General features: G+C 40.5%; 2 protein-coding genes across 2 annotated transcripts; both read left to right on the top strand.

Moving 5' to 3' along the window:
• The first annotated feature begins 1,576 nt into the window (after positions 1–1,576).
• GKN1 (gastrokine 1) lies at positions 1,577–10,452 on the top strand. Its single transcript, XM_024197220.2, has 6 exons — positions 1,577–1,588; positions 2,244–2,297; positions 3,594–3,731; positions 3,982–4,092; positions 9,099–9,240; positions 10,358–10,452. The coding sequence occupies exons 1-6, from the start codon at positions 1,577–1,579 to the stop codon at positions 10,450–10,452; spliced, it is 552 nt and encodes a 183-aa protein (XP_024052988.2).
• Positions 10,453–11,811: 1,359 nt separating this feature from the next.
• Positions 11,812–21,606, top strand: LOC112104708 (gastrokine-2-like). The gene is made up of 6 exons (XM_026657389.1): positions 11,812–11,845; positions 14,756–14,862; positions 16,205–16,342; positions 17,922–18,032; positions 20,275–20,401; positions 21,515–21,606. Exons 1-6 carry the CDS (start codon positions 11,812–11,814, stop codon positions 21,604–21,606), a joined length of 609 nt encoding a protein of 202 aa, XP_026513174.1.
• The last annotated feature ends 485 nt before the right edge of the window (positions 21,607–22,091 follow it).

Below are 22,091 nucleotides of genomic sequence, written 5' to 3'. Positions count from 1 at the left end.
AAATTAATGTTTGGCAGAAAATTAGAGGATTTGGAGACTGGGGCTGGACTGGGAAGAGGAGCCAAGTCTGGTGGATCTGCCATGACTCTAACCCAGTGGTTCCCAAACTTTAACAACCTGTGAACCACTTTCACTAAAATGTCAAGTCTCGTAAACCCCCTCCTAAAAATGAATATTTCCAGGGATTTTCTCCTTTACCTGAGTATAAATTATAAAAGCAGTGATCTTGGAAATATATTTTTTTATGACAAGCTTATTACACACTATTTATTATTAATTATTATTTATCATTACAGTATTTTTATTACATTATGAAAACGGCAACACTCTTCCAAGATCTCACTTTCATAGCTTGTATCACTTTGAATAAGTCTGTTATAAGACAAGGCTCCTATGTTTCATCAAGGAGTATCAGATGTGAAACAGCATGAAGGTATTTAAGAAGCCAACTCAAAGAGTTCCTCGTACACAAGCATTCAGGTCTTGAGCAGTCCAGGCAAACAATGCACGTTACAACAAAGCTTAAACTTGTTCTTCATAATAATTTTAAAAACAATACTAGCTGCCAATTTAATTTTAAAAACAGCAAAAAATATCCACCTCCCTTTCCATTTCTTATAAGGAGTCTTGAAGTTTAAATCTCCTCAGTGTGATAGATATGCTTGCTTTGATCTGCTTAACTCTTGGAAGTCCAAGGGCTCCGGGCTGCTGGCCCCATGCTACCCGGAGTCCCAAGGGACAACTCTGTCCGCCATTAGGGAATTTTTTCCCGAAACCCCCCTGTAACATTTTGCGAACCCCCAGGGGTTCACAAACCCCAGTTTGGGAACCACTGCTCTAACCCTTGGTAGGACTGCCAGTTCCTGGGCAGTAGTAACCAGGGATACTCCCGGGCCACATTTCACGCCAGATTCTGGCCTTGGGGGCTAAAGGAAAGATAACATGGTCTTAGGACATATTATTTTTTTCTGCTTATGGTCCATAAAGCTGGAAGGAGGATGCTGTGGTCTCCCCAGCATTGTCCCTGTTCCATCTATTTCTGCTCCCAGCATGCCTTGGACCTACCATTTCGCTCAGGGCAGCCCCCGAACACATGGAGATGGCCCTTCACAGTGCCAGAGGAGCCAACACATAGCCATAAAGGCAGCTAACTCTCCCTTTACATGTGGGGTGGACTAGACCCATAGGGGTCCCTGGCACAAACAGATGACATCATACTTTATCAATACTATAAGTTATAGAGAGAAAAATGTTTGCTGGGCCGAGGCATTTGGCACGCAGGCACTATTTTGCACCAGGAATCTTGTTTGACTTTAGGGATTGAAAGTCTGATCTCGATTAAGTATCACTGACCCTTATCTGCTGCAGGTGACTGACTCTATCAGGCCAGTTTCAAACCCCTTTGTTTGCATAGTAATTGCACCAGCAGATAATGTGCAATGTCACATATCAATGGCTACATGCGAGTATGATAAGTTTACTTTCCACACCTAATTTTGGGAGCCCCTGATGTATATAAAGTGGAAGGGTTTGTATCACTTCCTCAAGCAGATCTTTCACCTCCTCTGCTGTCAAAATGAAGCTCTCCGTGAGTATAGTTACCATTTGCTTCCTACAAAATAATATAGTATTGACAGTCTAGTTGGTCCAAAAAGGGTAGTCTTTACACACGCAGAAATACCAGACATTTCAATGGGAGCTGCATTGGTGCAAGGGCTGTAGGGTCACCAGTGATTTCACTGCGTCCGGAAATGCAACTTATCAGACCACATTAAGCTGAATAAGATTTAGATGCATATTGTATTGTATGCAGAGGGCATGGGGCATGGTCCAGTGCCAATTGATGTCAATGAAGTTATAGCATCAGAAAACTGGTGTAACACAGTGATGGATCAAGCCCACTTTTTGTAACTTTTAAATAGTATGAGCATAATCCTGCTCTCCTTACTCAAGCAAAAAAGTATTTCCCAAGCTAATATGTAAGCGAGGACTGAAGAATCTTTAAATAATCTTAAATAGCTGATAATGTAAAAAATTAAAGCAATGGAGCTGAATCGCATCTCACACTAGTGTCAGCAAAGACATAAATCCACTGAAGTAATATGCATCCAGTGTGAGAGTGAAAGCAGTCCAGATACGTTACTTTACATCAATTTGGAGGAAAGGTGTGTGTCAAGGTTCTTCTTACTATATTTTTAGCCATATCAGCCTTTATACTGATATGCTTTCAATGTTTATTTCAGATTGTGATTGCTGGTCTTCTTGGAGTCTTCCTAACTCCATCTCTTGCTACTGATGTGAGTATAAAGATCAAATATGTTTCATAATATTCCTCCTGTCAATTTGTTTAATTTATGCTTCATGAATTTTCACATCCCTGAAAGATGTTTCTGAAGAAAAATCTAAAATGTCCTTAGCACATAAAAATGCAATATCACAAGACTGGATTTGTGTTCTAAAGAAAATAATTATTCAGCTAACCTATTCAGAGAATGATTTTGCTATTAACTTTACTGCATGTCAGACCAAACATGAAAGGAAAAATTGTGTAATATCTATCGCAATGCATCAGTATTGTTCTGCCATTGTCAAGCTGTTGTGGGTATTGATCGAGTTCCTAGTGGGAAAATGAATATTTGTTCCATCAGTGGAAAAAATTCCATTGAGATACCATTTTATATATATTATGAACTTGATTCTCATTTATACTTACTCCTTGTTATGCTGCTCAGGTAGTATAAACAGTCCTTGCAAAGGGCATATATTTAATTTACACACAATTTAAGGTCCTTTCCTACTGTCAGACTGGTGTAAAAAGGCCTTAGCGTAAATGAGAATCACACCGTAGGAAACTACTGAGTATATTAATAATGATGGAAATTTGATAACAAAGATATGTTAATATTTAGGAATGGTTCTGACTGCCCCATAACAATAGGTTAAAACAATGACAAATGTATGTAACCCAATGGTAACTTCACAAGAGTTTCTTGTCCGTTGCAGAAACTTAATTCATTATACTATAAATGTGATTGAAAACAACAAACCCATCTCCAAACAGGCTTTTAAGCATGATTGTCCTGATTCATGACTGGGGCTTGTGGATGCTACAATAATTCAAACAAACAAATCGTTTTTATCATTGGTGGTGATCATGATGATGATGATTGAGTTCTCTCCCTGTTGAGCATCGTCAGTAGGATCTGGAAAAGTGAGGGTCTGTCCTGCAAAGACAGATGACCCCTTACTTCCATGCAGGAAGGGAAAATCTGTTAGGGATGATCTGTGATTGAATGATCTAGCTATATTTTAACTGAAGCCAGTTGGACAAATTCTTACTGAGTTCTCACTCAGGCAAAACTCCAGCTCTAGATTTGTATCAATAGCATTTGCTGAAGAAGGGCTGCATAAGATAGAATAAGAGATTTCAGAGTTTGGCATGAAAGCTTTAGTAGCCTCTGCGTGGCTAGGCATGGCTTACTTCATTACATCACTATAACATAATTTTAAGAGCAATGATTTTCCAAAGCCCTTTTGACGGAGAGAAACCCGAAAAACCTAAATGTTTGTCACTTTTTGTTTTTAAATCCAAGAATGTGAACGAAAACAATCAGGGAAACGACGGTGGAAATTCACACCAGACTGTGAACATCAACAACGATAAGCACGTGGCCAACATTGACACAAACAATGGCTGGAACTCATGGAATTCTGTTTGGGACTACGGCAATGTAAGTGGCAAACATGCATTTTTGGGAAACTTATGGAGTCACTGACTGGAGTAGTGCCTAAATGATTAGTCATAATGCATGGAAATTACTAATAATTTATCATTTATAAAATTGATCTAAATGTCGGGGAGGAGGGGAAATCTGTATTAAATGTTATTTAACTTCAAAATTAAACAAACCTGATTTGAGTCTCATTTATTGTGGAGCCGCTCAAACAAAACGTCTAGCTCTTTGTAATTTTATTTTACAGGGCTTCATGGCAACCAGGGTATTTTCCAAGAAATCTTGCATCATTGCTAAAATGAACAAAAATGCCATGCCTGATATTGCAGTCATTCCCAAACTGATTAGAGAAAGGAAGGTAAGATGGAAGGGAATGCTGGAACGATGGGTGGGAGTGAGGTTGCTTTTTTCTAAGGCAGTGGTTCCCAAACTTTAACAACCTGTGAACCCCTTTCACTAAAATGTCAAGTCTTGTGAACCCCCTCTTAAAAATAATATTTCCAGGGATTTTCTCCTTTACCTGAGTATAAATTATAAAAGCAGTGATCTTGGAAATATAAAATTTGTTTTTGTGACATGCTTATTACACACTATGTATTATTAATTATTATTTATCATTACAGTATTTTTATTGCATTATGAAAACACTCTTCCAAGATTTCACTTTCGTAGCTTGTATCACTTTGAATAAGCTTGTTATAAGACAAGGCTCCTATGTTTCATCAAGGAGTATCAGATGTGAAACAGCAGGAAGGTATTTAAGAATCCAACTCAGAGTTCCTCCTACACAAGCATTCAGGTCTTGAGCAGTCCAGGCAAACAACGCATGTTACAACAAAGCTTAAACTTGTTAAGAACATAAGAACGGCCATACCGGGTCAGACCAAAGGTCCATCTAGCCCAGTATCCTGTCTACCGACAGTGGCCAATGCCAGGTGCCCAGAGGGAGTGGACCAACAGGCAATGATCAAGTGATCTCTCTCCTGCCATCCATCTCCATCCTCTGACAAATAGAGGCTAGGGACACCATTCCTTACCCATCCTGGCTAATAGCCATTAATGGACTTAACCACCATGAATTTATCCAGTTCTCTTTTAAACGCTGTTATAGTCCTAGCCTTCATAACCTCCTCAGGTAAGGAGTTCCACAAGTTGACTGTGTGCTGTGTGAAGAAGAACTTCCTTGTATTTGTTTTAAACCTGCTGCCTATTAATTTCATTTGGTGACCCCTAGTTCTTGTATTATGGGAATAAGTAAATAACTTTTTCTTATCCACTTTCTCCACATCACTCATGATTTTGTATACGTCTATCATATCCCCCCTTAGTCTCCTCTTTTCCAAGCTGAAGAGTCCTAGCCTCTTTAATCTCTCCTCATATGGGACCCGTTCCAAACCACTAATCATTTTAGTTGCCCTTTTCTGAACCTTTTCTAGTGCCAGTATATCTTTTTTGAGATGAGGAGACCACATCTGTACGCAGTATTCGAGATGTGGGCGTACCATCGATTTATATAAGGGCAATAATATATTCTCAGTCTTATTCTCTATCCCCTTTTTAATGATCCCTAACATCCTGTTTGCTTTTTTGACCGCCTCTGCACATTGCGCGGACATCTTCAGAGAACTATCCACGATGACTCCAAGATCTTTTTCCTGACTTGTTGTAGCTAAATTAGCCCCCATTATATTGTATGTATAGTTGGGGTTATTTTTTCCAATGTACATTACTTTACATTTATCCAGATTAAATTTCATTTGCCATTTTGTTGCCCAATCACTTAGTTTTGTGAGATCTTTTTGAAGTTCATCACAGTCTGCTTTGGTCTTAACTATCTTGAGCAGTTTAGTATCATCTGCAAACTTTGCCACCTCACTGTTTACCCCTTTCTCCAGATCATTTATAAATAAGTTGAATAGGATTGGTCCGAGGACTGACCCTTGGGGAACACCACTAGTTACCCCTCTCCATTCTGAGAATTTACCATTAATTCCTACCCTTTGTTCCCGGTCTTTTAACCAGTTCTCAATCCATGAAAGGACCTTCCCTTTTATCCCATGACAACTTACTTTACTTAAGAGTCTTTGGTGAGGGACCTTGTCAAAGGCTTTCTGGAAATCTAAGTACACTATATCCACTGGATCCCCCTTGTCCACATGTTTGTTGACCCCTTCAAAGAACTCTAATAGATTAGTAAGACACGATTTCCCTTTACAGAAACCATGTTGACTATTGCTCAACAGTTTGTTTTTCTATGTGTCTGACAATTTTATTCTTAACTATTGTTTCAACTAATTTGCCCGGCACCGACGTTAGACTTACCGGTCTGTAATTGCCGGGATCACCTCTAGAGCCCTTTTTAAATATTGGCGTTACATTAGCTAACTTCCAGTCATTGGGTACAGAAGCTGATTTAAAGGACAGGTTACAAACCTTAGTTAATAGTTCCGCAACTTCACATTTGAGTTCTTTCAGAACTCTTGGGTGAATGCCATCTGGTCCCGGTGACTTGTTAATGTTAAGTTTATCAATTAATTCCAAAACCTCCTCTAGTGACACTTCAATCTGTGACAGTTCCTCAGATTTGTCACCTACAAAAGCCGGCTCAGGTTTGGGAATCTCCCTAACATCCTCAGCCGTGAAGACTGAAGCAAAGAATCCATTTAGTTTCTCTGCAATGACTTTATCGTCTTTAAGCACTCCTTTTGTATCTCGATCATCAAGGGGCCCCACTGGTTGTTTAGCAGGCTTCCTGCTTCTGATATACTTAAAAAACATTTTGTTATTACCTTTGGAGTTCTTCATAGTAATTTTAAAAACAATACTAGCTGCCTATTTAATTTTAAAAACAGCAAAAAATATCAACCTTCAAGACTCCTTATAAGAAATGGAAAGGGAGGTGAAGTCTCCTCAGTGTGATAGATATGCTTGCTTTGATCTGCTTAGCTCTTGGAAGTCTAGGGGCTCCGGGTTGCTGGCCCCGTGCTGCCTGGGGTCCCTAGGGACAGCTCTGTCCGCCGTTAGGGAATTTTTCCCCGAGGACCCCCTGTAACATTTCGCGAACCCCCAGGGGCTCACGAACCCCAGTTTGGGAACCACTGTTCTAAGGGCTTGTCTACACCCCCACACATGCTCTCATTCATGACTAAAGTGGCTTTAGTTCACTGTAGTTTAATCCTCCACAAACTTGGGCCATTTTCTGAGATTGTCCACACTGGGGGCAGGGGGGTGTTAACACACTTTAATTTATGCACATTAACTTCACACCTTTAATGAATTCATCTTAACTTTCCTGAGTGTCCCCATATAAACAAACCCTAGTAGCATAAAGCTAATTGTGCAAATGAATCATCTTAAGATGCTGGAGGTAGAGCTGTTGTAGGTAGGAAAACGTTCATCAAAACAGTTTTCTGTCAGAAATTCCTGTTTAGATGAAACTGAAAATTTTTACAATATCATATTGATTTTGACAAAATTTTATTCAGAAAAAATATGAAAAAACTTTAGAAGAGTCCTGTTTTGACATTTTTGTAACAAAAATTTTTTTTGAAGCTTTGTTTTTAAATATATATATAATATTTTCATTTTGATTCTGCTTATTTTTTTATATATATATAAAAAAAAACCCAGCAGGGTCAGAATGAAAATGAAACATTCTGAATGTATTGAAATGAAACAATACAACTGAAAATATTTTTTCCAGAATTTCATTTCATGAAAAAATTCAAAATTTTGGTTTTTCATCCTAATTAGGATGAACAAAATATCAAATTTCAAAATTTTTCACATCAGATAAAATCCATGTTCTGAACAGCTGAAATTGGAGGGGAACAAATGTCTCTGGCCAAACATGGTTTTCTCCAAGGCTTTAGAGGCGGCCAATTTTTCAAAGGAACTCAAGGACATATTTTCAATGGCTCAGAACACACAATTGGGGCTAGATTTTCAAAAGAGCTCAGCCCCTTGTTACAATTCCACCATACAACTAGAGGGATATTTCTCAGTCCTCCCTGCGAAATATGACATAACTCTGGGGCTCATCGAAATATTCCTTAAGAACATACTTTCTCACTCTGGAGAAGACCAGATTGCACCGAATTAGGGACAGATTTGAGGTGTTTTTAAAATTCCTTATTGGAAGATACCCCATCATAGTCCATCACAGCCTTCAGCACTGCTTCAAATAACCCAAGCTCAACAATAGAGCTAGCTGGGAATTTTTCAACAGAATGATTTTCTGATGGAAAATGCAGTTGCTGCAAAATTGAAATTTTCTATGGGAAATTTTGTTTTTGATTAATTCATTTTTTTATTGGGAAAATATAAACTAACTATTTTGTTTTGGATCAGTTTAACCCAAAATGCTTCATTTTGAGTCAGTTCAATTTTACATCTCTCATGATGCAACAGAGTTTTTCTTCTGACTGAGTGGCATTACATGTCATGGGAGTCACATCATTGCAGGTGCATCATGGGACATGTACTTGAGTCAGAGAGCCTGCCCACAGAGGAGAACAGGGACATCAGGCAACCTGATCTACAGCTTCAATGAGGCAATGAGCCAGAATAGGAAAGTACAGTTTAATGCTGAACTGACACAAAAGACAGCAGTTTGGGTCAGTTCAACAAACTGAAGAAAAACAATTTGATTCAAAAATATCAAAATATTCCTTTTTGATCAAAAATGCAAAATGAAATTTTACATTCCCAAATCAAAAATTTTCTGGAATTTTATATTCCTTGAAAAATTTCAGTATTTCAACTTTTTGTTCCAATTCATGATGAAAACAAATGTTGAAACATCAGGTTTTTTTGTGGGATGGAAATTCCAATTTTCACTTAGTTCTACCAAACAATATGCCGTTCTATCAATATATTCATTAGCGTTCTCAAGAACGGGTTGTAAACATTTCCAGCAAATGTGTTTAATACACATGTTCCTGCCTTCTCATTTGTTATGGTTATGAGAAAATAAATTAATAGATTCCCAACCCCTCACTTCTCCTATCTACAAACCCATGTACAGGATTGAGCATAGGATTAAGGGAATATTTTAGAGAGAAGGCCCAGGTAAAGTATAGATTACTTTTCTCTTTTCCGCAGTCAGCTTTATGGAGTTTCAATGCTCTTCTCATAATGCATGATTGCGTCTTCTGTCCCTACCTCCACTTTGTGCCCCTGTGTGAGATCTGAGTTGAGGAGCTCATTCCCTGCTTGCTTCTGGTCTGGAGGGCCCTATTCAGCCTGGCACACACTGTGCACTGTGTCAGAAATGTCAGTACAGGAACATAAATTGTAATAAATGATTCTAGTCCTCAGTTTTATTGAATGACATTGTTCTGAGTTTGCTTTCCGGATGTTTAGAAGACCGGAGCTCAAGGGCCTCCTCCGAAGGAACTGAGATTCATTGTCTCAAAAACCAGAGTTCCTGATCTGACCCCTTACGGAAAGAACATTGAAGCTTTATGCAGAGGACTTCCTACCTATGTGGCTCATGAGGCTGAGAGTGAGTGCAAGTTAAAGTAACTATTCATGAAGTGAATTGAGTTGCATTTCCTGCATGGAATGAATGTTACTGTCCTAGGTAGAGATGGACAAGAACAAAGAACTTGGTGTGCTTCAGAAGGGTATTAGACTCTGGATCTGTTTTTTTTTTTTTTTTTTGCAGTCAGTCTATACCTCTATAATGGTAAAAGCTCAGATTCCAACACTCCCAAACATTGGGTTGTTCAAACTCTGGTACAGAATTTTGTACCTTGGATCTATCTCTAAGATAAAGAAGAGAGACAGTGTGGTTTAGTAGAGTAAACTTGGTGCTGGGATTCAGGAACTACTAGCTTCTAACCCATTCACTGCTGACTCGGCCATGGAAAAACTGCTGAGGGCTCAATCCTACAGTGGGACTATTCATATGCCAAAAGTTAAACATGTTCTTAAGCGTTTTGCTGGATCAGGCCACATTTCTTAGCACCTTGCAGGTTCTTGATGGGAATAACAGCTATTACTTAACTACCACACATGATTGTTGAGAGGATTAATTAGCTAGGGATCATTGAAGAATACAAATTAGCACAAATTTTTGGTCAGTCATTTTTGAGGCAAAAATCCAATTGGCTTTATTGATTGTATTTTTTTTATACTTTTATTTATACATTTGAAAAAATTTTATATTAAAAAGATTCTTTGACCAGAGTAATAGAAATATATTCTTTTATAACAAATGTTGTTGAACTGTTACCAAAAATAGTAGAGGTCACAAACCATGCAGAGACAAATCATCCACTGTCTGAGGTGGCTGCTATGTCTTGTCCTACTTGATCTCATTAAAATTTTTATTTGTTCTGCAGGAAAGAAGTTCCTTGTTACAGGAACTCAGTGTTATTCAAGGAATCAATCCTGTAGAACAGTGGGAATTTTCTGGGTCTGACTCTCCATTACCTTGCACATGTTGCCACTCTGATTGGGTAGCATTTCACACCTACTTTGTGATCACTTTGTGCAGGTGTTAGTGACTATATGAGGTGCAGGGTTCTGTGTGGCTTGAACTGTAATGAATGCACAGATCTCCTAACATCCACTTCAGGCATCACCTGACAATAACTGTTCTTTTTCTTTTCATTAAGGAGCGAAAGGAGCAAACTACTTCTCTCTAACCTGTGCTGATGCTAGCATCCTGTGGGTTATTAATATTGCCTACTGTGACATGTCATTCAAGTAGTAAATTCTTCACTGCTTGGAACTGGTCTGACAATGTGTCCGCTGATTGGATAAAATCAGTTCTGTCATTATTCTTCCCGTGACACTCCATTTTCTTGATGTTTTGTCTTTGTCTTCCCTTTATGCTTTGTGTGTAGAAAAACCTAGGCTGTTACGATGTCTGTCAATTAAATACATTTAGCATTGGAATCAGCTGTGTCTTGTTTCTCATCTTTTATATCCTTAGTCATACAAGTCAGGATGTGATCTCACATGCAAGTCAAGGCTGGATCCGGTCAATATGTGGGTGGGAGATATTCAAGGAAACCCAACAAGTTTCAGGAAATGAGGTTACTGATTGTGGTGCACACCTTTGGGTCAGGACTGAACCAAATCTCAAGCATGGCATGAGGGAACACTCTATCCTTCCCCCAAGGGGTACAACCATATCCCCATGCAAGAGTACAGACATGGGATCTCACTCCTCCTTCCTCCCCTGCATGGACATCTAAGGCTGGACTACAAACTGTCTCTAGAGAAGCTTTGATGAACTAGGTGAATTACAAAATTTGGAGGAAGTTAGGGTTTTTTAGGCTTCTCAAGTTAAAGGGCTGTTGTGGACAATTAAACTCTTGAGCAGTGGAATTATTTTTAGTTGAAGCACATCATTTATCTTTCCCAAGCTTTAAAAATGTATCTGAAATATTAAGGAACTTCATTTCTTGCCCAGGATTAGAATATCATTATTTCGTATGATGAATGTGATATTGCTTATTTGGCCTAATGTAGTGCGTTGTACCTGAGACAGAGAACAACTGTGGACAGCCAGTTTAAAGCTGACAGAGAAGAGAATAAGTTCTACTGAAAACTGAAAGAGGGGGAAGCCAAGCCAGAGACATCGAAATAACTGGTTTAGTGGCCCAACAGATGGATCAGTGGTTGTCAAGATAGGCACTCAAATGGCCATGTGCCCCTTCCCAACCTTATCTTTTCAGAAAGTAACCCTGGTATTGAATAAACCATGTTCTTGATATAGGCTTATTTCTTATTTAGCTTATTTTTTCTGTTTTTAATTTGGCATCACAAAGTGTAGATGTGATGTGACGAACTTTAAAAAATCAGGCCATGCAAGGAATGGTTGTACTTTGCTGCTTGTAAAAGCCTTGATAAATACATGAGAGACAAGGTGGGTGAGATAATGACTATTATTGGACCAACTTCTGTTGATGAAAGAGACAAGCTTTTGAGCTATACAGAGCTGTTCAAGTCTTAAATACAGACATACCCCATCGACGTCCATAGTTCTTGTGGCAAACTTTATACAATGATTCATACAGTACGTGTATGTAAAGGGCCTGTATGTGGAAAGAGGTTAGGGTACATGGAAGAATGGCTCTTTGATTCCAATAAGGAGAGTGGGTGTACTGAGGGCAGAATTAAGGTATACAGAAAGCAAAGCCAAGATTGGCAGGGAGGCTGTAAATGAAAAATTCCTGATTTGAGGTTTGAGGGGGTTTTTTAGGGGAAGGGCTTATAATTAAAATTTTTCATATAAATTTAAAGTCTGTAAAAGGATCCAGATTGAGAGTCCAGAAGAGTGAACTCTTCTCTCCACATGATTCACGCATGATACAGCACAGATTCCTAGCACATACTTGTAGTGTATGATTCACAGATCATAAAGCTTTCCTTATGAACTCATGAACTTTATAATCTATGAAGCAGTGAATTCCAGGAGAAAACAGCCAGCCACAGACAATTCCTCCATTCCCAACACATTTTAAGATTTTTACTAATCCCTTTGGGTTTTATTCTTCCACCAGTTTGGAAGCAGACTGAGTTTGCTTGGTTACACCGGCCTGCATTTCAAGAAAAGTGTCTAAATGACCACAAATTAACTCTAGTGGGAGACGGACTTTTCTTTTTTTATTTTTTACTGTTTGAGCTGCTGTCAGCTCTTTTCTTGTGGCTATTTCACTAGACTTTCATTTTTAATCCCTGTACACAGCCTCAATTCTCTTCTTACACAGGATGCTGTGATGCAAAAAATGACAGAACAAGGCAAGAATCAAAGTGCAGCAAGGTTTTTCATTTATTTTTGGAGGAATTATGCAGCACCTTCAGGAATCTTCAAACTTGTGCCATGACCTACTTTGCTCTCTTACTGGTATTTCTCTGCATAACTTCCCCCTCTAGCAGGAACTAGAACGAAGGTTTTTAGAAGAATTTATTTTTAAAGCCAAAGTTTGCACAAGCTAAAGAATGGAGGTTTCAGTCACTTATCAAACCCCAGCTCCAAAGAAATGCTGCTCAGCAACAACAAAACAAAACAAAAAAACCCATTGTCCATCTGTCATCTAGCTCCCTGAGAATGAGGGCCCAAGTCCCTTAAGAATCTCAAGAAACCACATCCAAAAGAGGATTTACAGAAATTTAATCCATCCATCGGCCCTTCCTTCTATTTTCTATCCAGGGTTGAGACAAAGATCTCATGTCACTTTGCCGCTTCCCAAAGTTTGTGTACCTCAATGCACACCCCCTGTTAGCATATATGCAAATGTGCTTCTTGCCATTTCCAGCACTGGTCTGAAGATGACCATTCTAGAGAGTAGCTGACATTTCTGACACAGTGCACAGTAGGTGCCAGGCTGAATAGGGCCCTCCAGACCACAAGCAAGCAGAGAATGAGCCCCTCAACTCAGATCTCTCACAGAATGCTCTGAAAATTTGTATCATCACATGATTTAGACAACACTTAATCGAAAGGGTTTTGAAAATAAGACTGTGATGAAAACAGACTGAGAAAAGGGGGAAATTCTCCTTTGGTTGCATTGAACCAAACTCCATGGTCTATTTAATGCTCATGTTTGTATCATTAATCATCTCAAACAGAAGGCTTTGATAAAGACTGTTGACAGGGAATATGTGTTACCCAGCCTCATAGATAAATATAGAACACAGAAAATATTTAGTTTGCTCCAGTGTTTCACTTCTGTTCGTAATGAGAAAAACAAATATTTTATCTGGGGGCTTTTGTTCAGATCCAACCTTGATAAAATATATAAGGTCAGTTCAAGACATATAAATACATTTTCTTCAGCATTTTGTGTCAAATCAGCATCAAATCCAGGTTGGCTTCAAAATGAAGACACTTGTAAGTAGTTTTGACAACCTACATTTTCTGTTAAATGGTTTGTATTTTAGTAGATTTAGGGCCCAACTCTGGGCTGTTCTGAGAGTCCATGGTTCCCATTGAAGTCAATGGGATAGATAAGATATAAGAAAATGGGAGATGGGATTGGGAAGGGACTCAGCACCTGACAAGACTGTGCCCTTAGGCCTAATTTTTCACTATTAGTGGCCACTAATTTGGGGTGCCCCAATTTTTTGGAGTCCAACTTGAGATCCTGAGGACCTGATTTTGAGACATGCCAAGCACCCACACTCAAATTTAGTCAACAGGACTCAGATTTACAAAGTTATTTCAGGACCTAAAGATGAAGATAGGCACCTAATGGATGTTACAAAAGCTCTTAAGCAGGAGAGGTGTCTAACTTCCATTTAAAGTCAATGGGAGGTAGGTGCCTATCTCAGGCCCTTTTGTGAAGGCCCCCAATCCTGCAACAATACATCAAGGTATAATCCTGGTCTTGTTTAAGTCATTAGCAAAACTCCCATTGATTTCGATGGGGCCAGAATTTTACCATGAAGCCTGTACTCAGTCTTTCCTTGCCGAGTGATGACTGATGCCCTGTTCCTGAGAACCAACGAGACTAGGCACATGAATAAACTTAAGTACATGCATGAAGTGTGGGCAGGAACATGACCTGAGTGAGGACTGCAGGATTTGACTCCAGGTTTTTTAAAAAATGCTCTCTAAATAATCAAGAACGCTGCATGGAGAATGCTAGCATGTCAAGCAATTAAACCATACTTTCAATATTTTGGGGGACAGGACATGACACTTAATTGAGGAAGAAATCCCATAGTTCTGTATGTAGGAAAATAGCTATTGAGTTAAGTTAGAAGCATCCCGTTCTACTTAATGGACCAAATTCCAATCTCAATTACACTAGTATAAAACTGGAGTAACAATAGAATCACTCTGGGGACTGAGCTCAGAATCTAGCCTTACAGGTGTTACATTATTAATTAGAATGATCCACCTAAGTACAGTTGTATTATGTAGCCCTTGTGAATAGAAAAGATAAAATAAATGAATTATAAAATCCCACTCAGTAACTTACGTGAATTTGTGGAAAATCAGAAAGACTGAGGAGCTGCTTATTACCATGTGATTTTAGTTGCATTTGGCAATTAAAAAGGACCTGCAGAGTGTATAGAAATCTCCCTTAATGTTTTCCATGCTGTATTACAGATTCTGCTTCTTGTCGTTCTGGGTATCTTTATGAATCCAGTCTTTGCGAGTAATGTAAGTAGAGGGCCATGTGTCAAGTTTTATGATTCTTCTTTCATGGATCTGCTTTGCCATATTGTTTATGAGATTACCATCCTTATTAAATCAAAATATGGATCTTTCTTTATGAGTCACTCTCTGCTAATATGTGAATTAATGTAACACATTTATGACAATGTTTCCCTTAAATTCTCCACACTCCTGCTATTGCTTAGCATGTAAAAATCAGTCTCCAAAAGCAAAAAACATTTGCTCATATTTTATTTGAAAAACATAGCATTGCCAAGTTATATACAAAAAAACTTAAGTTGAACTCTCCCAGTACTTTTCTTCATTATAACTTGGCTCATTAGCGACAATAGTAGGCAATGAGCTTGCTTGCTTTAAAGTACTTATCTATGGTTCTCCTAGCTATTGTGTTAATTAATAAAAATGACACTATAACACTGAAATCTCATGCAGCTGGCTGATCTTCTATATGGGTAGGGATAGACTAGCAGGTGGGTACCCTCTAAAAGCTATCTGGAAGGAACAGCTTCCTTTATAACCATCCTCAAAGTTTCATGCATTTTATTTCTGCAATGGCCTGAGATGATCTTGAATGGGAAATCTAAGGCACCATTCCTTAGAACCTAGTGGAAAAGATAGTTCTCGTAACAAATAGGCTAGACTTCCTACATTTTCACAACCAATAGATCCTTTGGTAGTAGGAGTTAGAGCAGAGATTCACCAACTTTTTCATAACATTGGTCACATCTTAATGGAGGGATTTGTCTTGTGGAAGCCTGCTTCCCTTAGTCATTACACAAACCACCACCCGTCCATCGGGCAACTGCAACATTTGCTTACACAAAATTTTTTAATTACATTTAATTATTTTTACTTTCATTTAATGCAATTATCATGTGGAAATAAGGAAAAGGAATGAGCATCATATGGCCAATGAAGTCTTTGGGCATCAGCAAATATTCAGTAGACCACAGTTTGGGAACAGCTGGGTTAAACCTAACCCTATCCATAAACCAAGCAGTAATCCTAACCCTATCTTTAGCCTTCAGGCAAGGAATGACCCTAATCCTAATCCTGGGCCAAACGGTAAATATAAACCTAACTATAATCAAAACCCTAGACCGAATTGTACCCTAGCCATAGGGTGAGTAGTGGAAGTTGTTTAGAAGTGGATGTAAATCTGAATCAGACCTTTCCCCACTATTGGGTAATCTAACTGAGTTGGACTTTTATGTATTAGCTTCCCTACTATTCTGATGTCACCATTCTTCTCTGTTAGATGCAACTGTTTGAGAGACATTTTTAGGTTGCAATACAATGTTATCTGACAATAAATCTTTCATTTTAGAATATCCAGCTCATAAATCAGGGAAATGATGGGGGAACTGTCTACCAGACAGTGAACATCAATCATAATGTGAACGTTGCTACATTCAACCTTTATTCCGGAGCACACTCCTCCAATGCAATCTTCGACTACGACCATGTAAGTGTCAAAAGAGGTGATCTGGTTGCTTTGTTCAGCTTACATAACGTTCACTGCAAATAGAATAAAAATATGTACTTTAAGCAACTTGAAAGATGTGCTTTATTTCTCTGAAAGCTCTCACTGGAAAGGAATGACATTAGACTTGAAAGCAAATGGATAATCCATCCACTATTGAAAGATGAAGTAATTTAGCATCTTTTTTAGATCATATGGAAAGAAGCTAGCCCCCTGGTTAAATTCTTAAGATAATTTTTTGTCTACCCCCACAGCAGACATTATTTCTTAATAAATGAACAGACAGGCATGGAAGCTATGTGTGTTAAAAAATACAAAATTCCATTATGAATAGAGCAAAAGACAAACTACCATTTTATACATGTAAATGATAACACTTACATCAATGTTCCATTTAGAAATAGTTTATTAAGGGTTAATAAATTATTAGTAGAAGTTTTAATAAATGATTAATAAATTGTTATAGATTGTTATAGAGTCCAAAAGGTCAATAGGCTGCTTATAACCATCTATAGCACCTTCTAATGATGTGCTTACAACCTTCTATAGCACATACTACTCAAGTCTGTAACATGCTTATAACACCTATTAATCATTTTTTAACCCTTTATCGATATTTTTTAAATGGAACCTTAACATGCAGTGTGACCATGTTAACTGTAATGCTGGATTTTGCTTGACCTCTATACCAGGGCATAAGGTGGTGTTAGGAGCTTTCTGCTCTGATGTCCTTCATGTTAAGGACTGTTCTGATCTCCGTGCAAGGACTGCTCTCTGCTAGCATTCTTTAATGGACTAACCACCCCAAAGGGGACATGGAAGAGGCAGTGTAGTCCCTGGTGGCCAACAGAGCTGGCAGGCATTTGAGTCAAGTGCATATTTCAGTCTCCTACAGACCTGTGCAATAGATGTGCAAGCTCCTGAAACATTAAATAAATAAATGCCCTTTTCTTAGAGATATTTTCATTTTCCAAGCAGATTTTTGAGCATTTAGGTCTTTATATTAAATTCCAAGAAGTGAAAGCCAAAATATCTAATATTTAACTGGTATTCCCTACCACCACTGCTTTGGAATTCATCTATTTCATATATATTCAAAATTAATTCATAGTGAAGACACTGGATTGTAAAATCATACAAAGGCCAGCTGGAGTCACATTCTGACATTATTCCAGATTTTCATCAGTGTAAATATAAGTAGATTTTAGCCTAGGTGTCTTGATTCTCTTGCTGGACCTACCATCTGAACTGGGCAGACTGTCATTTGCTACATAATCCTTAAGGCTGTTTGGAGGTTGCATGAGTGTATTTTTAGAAGCAAAATCCATTGCACAAATGTGTCTGTGGCGTAGCTGCATTGAAATCCATAGAGTTACACAAGAGATGAATTCAACCAGTGCATTGAACTCTGATTCTTGTCAAACTAGAAGCAAAGTGCAAGTGTGAAGCAGCTTGTAAATATCTCAAGTACCCTGATTTGCAAGAGTCTTTAAAATAGGATAAATTATTTGGAAATGAAAGGAAAAGAAGATTTGCTGAAACTTGTGGTTGTGTTTCACAGGGTATAATTGCTTACCACATGCCATACAAGAAGATATGTGTTGTTTCCAGAATGAACAGGGCAACCTTTCCAACTTTAAACCAACTTGAGGATATGGTCAATAATCAAAGGGTAACTAAGACAAATAATAGTTATATGTGGTATATGCTTCTACACCTCTTTAGGCTAAATCCTGGATTCACTGACGTCAATGGCAAAACTACCAATGAACTCAATAGGAACAGAATAAGACATTGTTTCCTTACACATTAATCTCACTTTAAGTGTGTATATTATATTTTTACACACACACACTAGGGTTACCATATTTGCACAATCAAAAAAGAGGACATGGGGGGAGGAGTCCCGCTCTAGCCCCGCCCCTGCCCTGCCCCGCCCCATCCACTCCCTCCCACTTCCCACCCCCTGACTGCCCCCCTCAGAACCCCCAATCCCCCCGTTCCTTGTCCCCTGACTGCCCCCTCCTGGGACCCCTGCCACTAACTGCCCCCTAGGACCCCACCCCCTATCTAAGCCCCCCCTGCTTCTTGTCCCCTGACTGCCCCCTCCTGAAAACCCCCCACCCTAATTGCCCCCCTAGGATCCTACCTGTCCCCTGACTGCCCCGACCCTTATCCACACCCCCACCCCATATTCACACCCACACCCCCAGACAGACCCCCGGGACTCCCATGCCCTATCCAACTGCTCCCCGCCCACTGACAGGACCCCCAGAACTCCTGACCCATCCAACCTCCTCTGCTCCCTGTCTGCTTCAACCCCTCTCCACAACCCTGCCCCCCTGACAGCCCCCCCAGAGCCCCCGACCCACCCCCCCCCCCCCCCCGTCCCCTGACCAGGGCCGGCTTTAACAAGAGCCCAGGAATCGGGCTGCACTCCGGACGGAGTCGCGGGGCTTGGGGCCGGGCCAGCTGCCCTGGGGCCCAAGCTGGGCCGGAGCCGCTGGGGCCAGCACGCTCGGCCGGAACCGGGGCCGCCGCCCTGGGGCCCGAGCTGGGCCAGAGCCGCTGGGGTCAGGGCTGGCGCGCTTGGCCGGAACCGGAGCCGCTGGGGCCGGGGCCGGCGCGCTCGGCCAGAACTGGGGCCGCCGCCCTGGGGCCCGAGCTGGGCCAGAGCCGCTGGGGTCGGGGCCGGGCCGGCGCACTCGGCCGGAACTGGGGCCGGTGCCCCGGGGCCCGAGCCGGGCCGGGCCGGAGCCGCTGGGGCCGGAGCCGCTCGGCCAGGGCCGGACTGGGCCACGCCGCGCCTCCCCAGAGCCCTCCTCCTCGCGTCCCCCCGCCCCAGCTTACCTGCTGCTGCCTGCCTGCCCCTGCATCTTTTCAGAGTTCCCGCAAAGATCTGATTCGCGGGAAGCAGGGGAGGGGGAGGAGCAGGGGGGCGGAGCGTTCAGGGGAGGGGGAGGAGCAGGGGGGGCGGAGCGTTCAGGGGAGGGGAGGAGGGAGAAGACAGCTGCGGAGCCGGGGGCGTGGTAAGGCTGCAGGGGATGGGGGGAGCCGAGAAGGGGCTTTGGCTGCCGAGCGGTGCTTGGCCGCCGCTTTTCGATCTATAAATAGCCGACCGGGGGGAAATCCTGGACATTTTTAGATTTTTTAGAAATCCCCCTCGGACGGCTATTTATAGATTGAAAAGCCAGACATTTCTGGGGAAATCCGGACATATGGTAGCCCTAAAACACACACACACACACACACACACACACACAGAGGTTGGCAGCCACTGGATCAATATAATACTGTCTTTCAAATGAGTTGTAAAACTGAGCGCCTACTCACCGGTGGTTTTTAAAGTTCCTTTGGCACTTTTTGTAGGGTTATTAATCCTAGTGCCCTAACCAAATTTCAACTTGTCTAAATTCTCCCCAGCATTTTCAATCAGATGTGGTATTCTTCTCTTCCTGTTCTAAACTATTGCACCATGAGGCCGAACAGACGCCACATTCCGAGACATAGGTGGCTACATTTTAGAAACAGGTGAAAGGATCCTTCTGTACATATAGTTTAGGGTCTGGTTTTCCACTCAGTTCTCTTGGTTTTATAACAGTATAATTTTACTGACCTCAAGGAATTTCTGCTGATTTCCACTGGCGTAAGTGAGAGGAGAATCAGGCTTGTAGGTTCCCATCATGCTCAGAAGTGAATGCACACAACTCTCATATTCATCTGCAGAGATAAATTGGCCTGTAGTCTGTGAAGTGGTTTAGGGAATCCATCAAGATATTAGATGCTATATAAATGCATTATTACCATCGTAAGTATTATTAACAATTCAAAAGAAGCTGGGAAGCCAGCTAGATGTCAGGGCTGATTCATGCTTTTGGCCAAAGCAAGTGGTTAATCTTCCATCATTTTTTCAGGACCTGAATTCCCTCCACAGAAGCTATGGGATATCCCGCAACTATGTCAGAAATGTAGCTGGACTTGGGGCACCCATCCAGGCAACATGTGGAGGACTTTCCACCTACTGGGCTACTGAATATGACAGTGAGTTCAGCCTGAGCTTAACGAGAAATGTATTTATTAATTATGATGATGATTATTGTGGTAGTGCCTAGAAGCACATTGTGCTAAGTACTGTAGAAACACAGAACAAAAAAACAGTTCCCCCCTCAACAGGGTGACCAGATAGCAAGTGTAAAAAATCAGAATGGGGGTCGGGAGTAATAGGTGCCTATGTAAGAAAAAGCCCCCACAAATTGGAACTGTCCCTATAAAATCAGGACATCTGGTCACCCTACCCCTCAAAGAGCTTGCAGTCTAAACAGATTTACTGAAAGCAGCCTTGAAAAGTGTATGTAATGATTTTTTAAATTGGCCGGAAGTGTACACTCAGCATCTGAAACAACCTTTACTGATTACATTCAAATGACTAGTGGTCAAAACTTCCTAGGCCTGATTCACCAGTGGTGTTATACCTACATCAGGTTGAAATTTTTCCAACAACGTATTTTTTTTCATTGAAAAACTGCCTTTCTCCCTCCCCCGAAACAAATCGGTTTGAAAAACCTTTGGCTTTAAAAATGTTTCATTCTTTGCAAATTTGTATCATGAGATTGTTATCAAAAATGTTATGAAAACCATTAGAGAAACTTGTTGGAAACTGTGGCACATAATAGTCTGGTCTCCTGTGGGCTGTAATACTTTGGTCTAACATAGGTTGTTGGGTTAGTGTGCAGGTGCTGTTTGGTGTTTGGTGGCCTGTGATACACAGGAGGTCAGATTAGATGTTCTGACGGTCCCTTCTGGACTTCAACTCTGTGGCTCTGATTATTTGCGATCAATTTTTTTTTACCAGCTCTAGTTACGCCAATGTAAAATTGGACTTACATGGTGCTTGATCAGGTCCCGTGCTTCTATTAATGAGGGGTACAGTAGCCTAGTATTTCATAAATACTAATATGTACACAGAAGGCCACAAGATCAGGAATGAAGGTGGTTGGCATTTTAGGAGATTAATTTTTAAGAGGTTGGTTAGTGGTTTCTACTAGAACTGCATTTATTTGAACAATGCATTTCAGATGTTTTTATGAATGCAAAGATTTTGAGGGTTTTGTTGTCGTTGTTGCTGGGATGACTTATCCTGTCTTTATTTTATAGGACCACAAAATTTACTTAGTGGTACTGGCTGCGTGGGTGTTAAACTCCTCATTCTGGATGTGAACCTGTGTGGCGGCCTTAAGCTCTTCTAACCAAGAGACATAGCAGAAGCTTATAATATTTCAGCCTCACGGCTCACCACTATTTTACTCAGTCTCATTCCAGAGAATGGTTGATCTCTGGCTCTTCTTTGCAAAGCCTGTGCTGACATGCAGCCACAGCAAACACTCCAACTGTGAATGGGAATAAAAATAAAATGATGATTGGAAAAACATACGGACCATGGCCAATACAATTTCTGACAGCATCAATATTTGGAACAAAGAGTGGAATCCACAGCTTTACTTGTGAATGCTCACAGTTAACCCACACCAGATATCACATTTCACACCTGTTCCCTTCTCTGTAATGAGCTGAACCAACCAAAACCCTTGAACGGCCCCTAATCTGAATACACCAGGCTGCTGGAGAGTTTGAAATCTGGATGGGAATTTTGTGGCCGGGGCCTGTCTCTAGCTGAAATGACATGTGTGTTTATATGTGTCAGAAAGGAAAGAAGAAAAGTCTGATAACTCTG

This window comes from Terrapene carolina, unplaced genomic scaffold (genome assembly GCF_002925995.2).
Source record: "Terrapene carolina triunguis isolate 2854851 unplaced genomic scaffold, T_m_triunguis-2.0 Scaffold53, whole genome shotgun sequence".
NCBI lineage: Eukaryota > Metazoa > Chordata > Testudines > Emydidae > Terrapene > Terrapene triunguis.
Note: the sequence above shows the minus strand (reverse complement) of the source record. Positions and strands in the feature narration are given on the sequence as shown.